The sequence below is a fragment of the Carcharodon carcharias genome, chromosome 18, assembly GCF_017639515.1.
Source record: "Carcharodon carcharias isolate sCarCar2 chromosome 18, sCarCar2.pri, whole genome shotgun sequence".
Lineage (NCBI taxonomy): Eukaryota > Metazoa > Chordata > Chondrichthyes > Lamniformes > Lamnidae > Carcharodon > Carcharodon carcharias.
Genome location: NC_054484.1, coordinates 47,122,359 through 47,127,534, shown reverse-complemented (window position 1 = coordinate 47,127,534; position 5,176 = coordinate 47,122,359). Strand labels below are relative to the sequence as shown.

The following is a 5,176-nucleotide window of genomic DNA, read 5'->3' as shown; positions in this document are numbered from 1 at the left end:
TTGGATTACAGGGGGACATTATCAGTTCTGGCGGCGGGTTTATTTATAACCTTCTCTGAGGGATCCCGTTCCAGTTTGAGGATGGTACACATTAGCGCCCTCTTCGTTGTATTAGTGCCAGCATCCCAGCCCAGAGCATGACTTTACATAGAATGTACAGCACACGGGGCAGGCCATTCGGTCCCACAGGTGCACGATGGTGTTTAAGCTGCACACGAGCACCCCCCGCACCCCCCCTGCCCTTCTTCATTTCATCCCATCAACAGATGCTTCTGGGTGTTCGCTGACACAGCCTCACACGGCCGCGTGTAAAACAGAGGGCGGGGACAGAGAGACACAACCCGAGTGCAGACTTTATAAACTAAACACTGCCTTCTTTTATTTGTTGTTTCTATTCTGGTCTGAGCGACCCAAACTGACAACATAACGAGGTTAGGGGCATGCCAACCGGACTATGGGAATGTTTGTCAGAAGTTGATCACAGGGAAGAGGCGAGGGTCATTCTGCTGGAAGAGGACAACAGTTAATTCAGTAAACCCTCTGGATTCAATATGAAACGTCAGCACTTCATTTACAGGACTGCATACTGGGACTTATATTTTTAATGGATGGGCGAGGCGGCCAATTACTTCCAGGATGGTCTTTCGGACAGCTCAGCGATTCATGATGGAGGGGGCCGCATTTGTTTCATTGTGAGGAAACTTTTAGTGATAAGGTGGAGGCGCCCTTTGGCGGCCCTCATTTTGAATACATGTATACTGCTTCGACCTTAGCGACCTTAGTTTCTAAAGGCCAGCCAGACCGGGCTTTGTCTGAACAGTTTGATGTCGACACAGGAACACAGCACGAGTTATTTCCTGGCGCTTTCTCCCACTCACGGAGAGACGGTCTTGTCCCAGTACCAGGGCCTCCGCAATGACAAACTGCTGTGTGATATCGTGCTGGTGGCCGAGGGGACCGAGTTCAATGCCCACAGGTCTCTCCTCGCGTGTGCCAGTGATTACTTCAGATCGATGTTTAAAGATTACACCAAGGAATCGAAGGCCAGCGTGGTTTATTTACACATGGTGTCAGCCACCGGGCTCCAGCACGTGTTGGATTTTATCTATAACTCCTGCCTGGTGCTCTCCCTGGAGACCCTGCCGCAGACTCTGGAGACGGCCAGGTATTTACAGGTGCTGGAGGCTGTTCACCTCTGCTCTCGCTATCTGGTCAGCAGCCTGAGTCCCGGCAGCTGCTGCCAAGCCGCCAACGTGGCCGCCAGGTTCGCCCTGCCCGAGGCTCAGAGACGGGCTGAAGGTTACATCTGCAGCAACTTGTGGCGCCTCCTGGCAGCGGGCGTGGAGGAGAGCGGCTTGATGGAGCTGAACCTGGAGTCGCTGGCGGCGGTGCTGGAGTCGGAGCAGCTGCCCCGCCTGAAGGAGGAGACGCTGCTGGCCCTGCTGCTGGCGTGGCTGAACCGGGACAAATGCCGGTGGGAGCAGGCGGACCGGCTGCTGCCCCACATCAGGTACTGCCTCCTCCCCAGGGCGGAGCTGCACAGACTGGCCTCGGAGCCCCGCCTGCTGGAGGGGGTGGCCGTCCAGGGGCTCATCGCCCGGGCCCTGGACTACCACCGGGCCGAGAGCCGGCAGCCGGTGCTGCAGAGCCGGCAGAGCAGGCTGAGGACGGGGGAGGAGGGGCAGCTGCTGGTGGTGGGGGGAGTCAGCCTGCACCAGGGAGCAGTCAGCAGCCTCTGGGCGCTCAATCCGCTCAGCAGCGAGTGGAGATCCGTCAGCCGGTGCCCCAGGATTCAGAATCACTGCGTCTGTGTCCTCGCCGACTTTCTCTTCGTCCTGGGAGGGGAAGAGCCTGAAGCGGCCGACCAGGATCCCAAGAGTGTGCGGCTGACCATCAGTAACCGGCTGCAGAGATACGACCCCCGCTTTGACCGCTGGAGCCAGCTGGCCAACATGCAGAGCCGCCGGGCACAGTTCAGCTGCTGTGTGCTGGACGGGTGCATCTTCGCCCTGGGAGGTCGCTGCGGCCTCGGTGCCTCCCTGGCCGCCGTCGAGGTCTACGACCTGAGCAGCGGCCGCTGGGACAAGGTGAGGAACCTCCCTCACAAGATGCACGGCCACGCCTGTGCCGTCCACAACGACACCATCTACATCTCCGGGGGCCAGCAGGACGGCCAGGCGGACAGCAGTAAGGAAATGTTCTCCTTCCACCCTCTGGAAGCCCAGTGGAAGAGGTGCCCGCCCATGAGCATCGCCCGCTTCGGCCATCAGATGGCCACGGTGGGGGACCGCATCTTCTCCTTTGTCGGCATGTACGAGCCCTTCTGTGACATCGAGTGCTACGAGCCGCTGCACCAACAGTGGCAGCGGCTCAGACCCTTGCTCTTTGACCGCTCCTGCTATGGCCTGGCGGTCGTGGATACAAACGTGTACCTTGTCGGGGGCAAGAAATGGCACAACTCACAGGAGGTGGCTGCCCAGAACGCGATCGTGTACGACACCAGCACCGACACCTGGAGAGAAGCCTGCAAACTCCCCTTGCCCTTTTGTGGGGGTCAGTGCGCTGTGCTGCAGCTCATGGATCTACCCGAGGCGGAGGACAAACTGAACATGGAATTGCACAATTAGAAAATTCCTTTGACACAATTCAGATAGGTCTCACCTTGAATAAAGCAGATGGCTTTCCCGCACTCTGTCCATTACCAATGACAGCTTGAGATGGACAAACTGACGGGGTGCATTCAGGCAATGGAGTTAATCTTCATTTCTACAAAACCCCAGCCTGTTTTGTTGGCCATAGCATGCCAGGAAACAGATGTTACTTTTTGCTATAGCTGAAATTTACTAAACAAGTTAGTAAATGGAAATTAAAAAAAAACTCACATGAAAACACCATTTATCTAGCTCACCGTCCTCCCCCAAATTTTTGACTGATTTGGATCGTTTACCTTGGAGAAGGTGCATTGGAGATTTACTAGAATTATGCCAGGGATCAGAGATTTCAGTTAAGTGGAGAGACTGGAGAAGTTAGGATTTTTAGGAGTTTAGAGAAGATGAAAAGAGGATTTAGTAGAGGTTTTGAAAAGTATGAGGATTTTGAAAGATTAGGTAAAGGAGAAACTGTTTCCACAGTAAGGAGGATTGACAACCAGGGGACACATCGAAAATAATTGATAAAAAGAACCAGGGATGAGGAGAATTTTTTACACAGTGAGTTGTTACAAACTGGAATGCATTACCTGAAAGGGTGGTGGTTGCAGATTCAATAGTAACTTTCAAAAGGGAGTTAGTTATTTACTTGGAAAAAGGAAAGATTTTCAGAGCTATGGGCAGTGAGCCAAGAAGTGGGGCTAATTGGATATCTCTTTCAAAGAGTTGGCATAGGTTCAATGAGCCAATTGGCCTGCTGTGCTGGATGATTCTATGATTTCTGAGCACAAGGTTTTCACAATCCTTGTCTGCAGGTTTATGTGAATCTGATCTTGGGGTGCATTATTTGAAGGATGCTGAAGCCTGTAGATCCATATTATGCTGTGAGTTGTATCTCTCTGTGTGCTCAGCTATCTTTAAATGTTAAATGAGAGGGTGGTAGCAGCCTCCAATATTTTTCTACATTAAAATGTTTCTAGCAGGTCTGTTGCATGCTAGGGTATTTTACAATGGTGCCTTTTTTGACTTGACTCTCAACAATATGCTTTCTTCACCCCTCCACATTGCAAATCACTTCACAATATAATAGCACAAGAGTGCGGTGAAAGTACTAGTGGGGGACGAGAACGAACAGTGCACTATGTTGGAACTTATTAATTACAAACTAAATAGGAAGTAGGATTCTGCAAATGACATGATGCCAAAATTCACAAGTAGCTTATGAAACTCAATTCAAGAGTTACAAATTTAATAATGTGTAAGAATTAAATATATTAGTCAGCCGCATTATGTATTACATTTGTACAGTTAGTTCACCTATCTGCTGTCACCTGTATGTGCATTGTCAAGTTAGTGATATCAAGTTGTTTGGGTCATATTTTATTTCAAAGGAATTTTGGCCAAATTTCAATGTCCTTGCATGATGATTTCATGTGAACCAATTCCAATGTTGCAGGCAGGAAACCCAACATACACCACATGTAGGAAGGTTGTCCGGGTTGATTGGCATGTTATCAGTTTAACTAAGACTCCATGATAAGTACAGTGATTTTCCAATATTTTACAGCACTATCGTGAGATTAACTTTTGTGGGACATTCACGATTATGTGGAATTTGCAGCTTGCGATAAATACACAGGTCTACACACACCATTTGGTTGCTATCCTTTTTTTTCACTGTGCACTTAGAACAACTAACTTGGGTCCATGAATCTTGGGCTCTCAGAAAAAAAATGGCAACGTATTTGTTAATGTTTGAATGTGACTTGCCTATTGGAAATTAACTATTTTCGGAATAAAATTATTTAAACTCATGGCTGTGTTATGGAAGAAAGACATCCACAACCGATTTTACATTTGAACTGTGGTCAGTTATGTAAGCAAATCCAGTAGCCAATCTGTGCATAGCAGGGCCCCACAAATAACAATGAGGATAAATGAGTGATTTTGTTTTGGTAGAGTTGGTTGTCGAATCATTGGGAGCACTAATCTGAGGAGGCAGAGATGACCTGGGTTTAAGGTCTCATCTGAAATTTGTCTGTGCCCATTTTCAGTTCTAAGATTGGTGCTGCACAAGTAGTACATGACCCAACCAGGCCTCGTTTCAGTAAGTTTTGTAGTACCAGGCAAAGGGACAGCAGGAAAGGGAGGGGCTGTTGATCAGAGCTGGCAGGAGTACTGTGGAGTTTTATTTCTACAGTGGTGCCTGATGGCTAAGGCACATTTACATTTAGAAAAGCTGAGCAGAGCAAAACCAATGCTAAGAGGGGTCCTAAAAAGGACATAAGTCCCCTCATTAGTATGTACAAGGAATCTAATGCCTGTTTTATATGTCCATACTGGATGCCTAAAAAAATGGTCTGACCTAATTTCAGGATGTTCTTAAAGAATCCTTGGGGCATAGAACTTTGGAACCCCAAATTGTGCCATATTGCATCCATTTTGAGGATGTAAACCAGGCAAGAGAAGGTCCATTTTTCTATCTCAGCATCTCCAAAAATGCAACACTCCCTCTGTACTGCACTAAA

General features: G+C 49.0%; 1 protein-coding gene across 1 annotated transcript; it reads left to right on the top strand.

Moving 5' to 3' along the window:
* Positions 1-354: 354 nt before the first annotated feature.
* On the top strand, positions 355-4,462 carry LOC121290970 (kelch-like protein 34). Its single transcript, XM_041212053.1, has one exon. It carries the CDS (start codon positions 825-827, stop codon positions 2,625-2,627), a length of 1,803 nt encoding a protein of 600 aa, XP_041067987.1. The 5' UTR covers positions 355-824; the 3' UTR covers positions 2,628-4,462.
* The last annotated feature ends 714 nt before the right edge of the window (positions 4,463-5,176 follow it).

Coding starts and splice junctions, on each gene's coding strand:
- LOC121290970 (XM_041212053.1), top strand. CDS start 825: ATGTCGACACAGGAACACAGCACGAGTTATTTCCTGGCGCTTTCTCCC.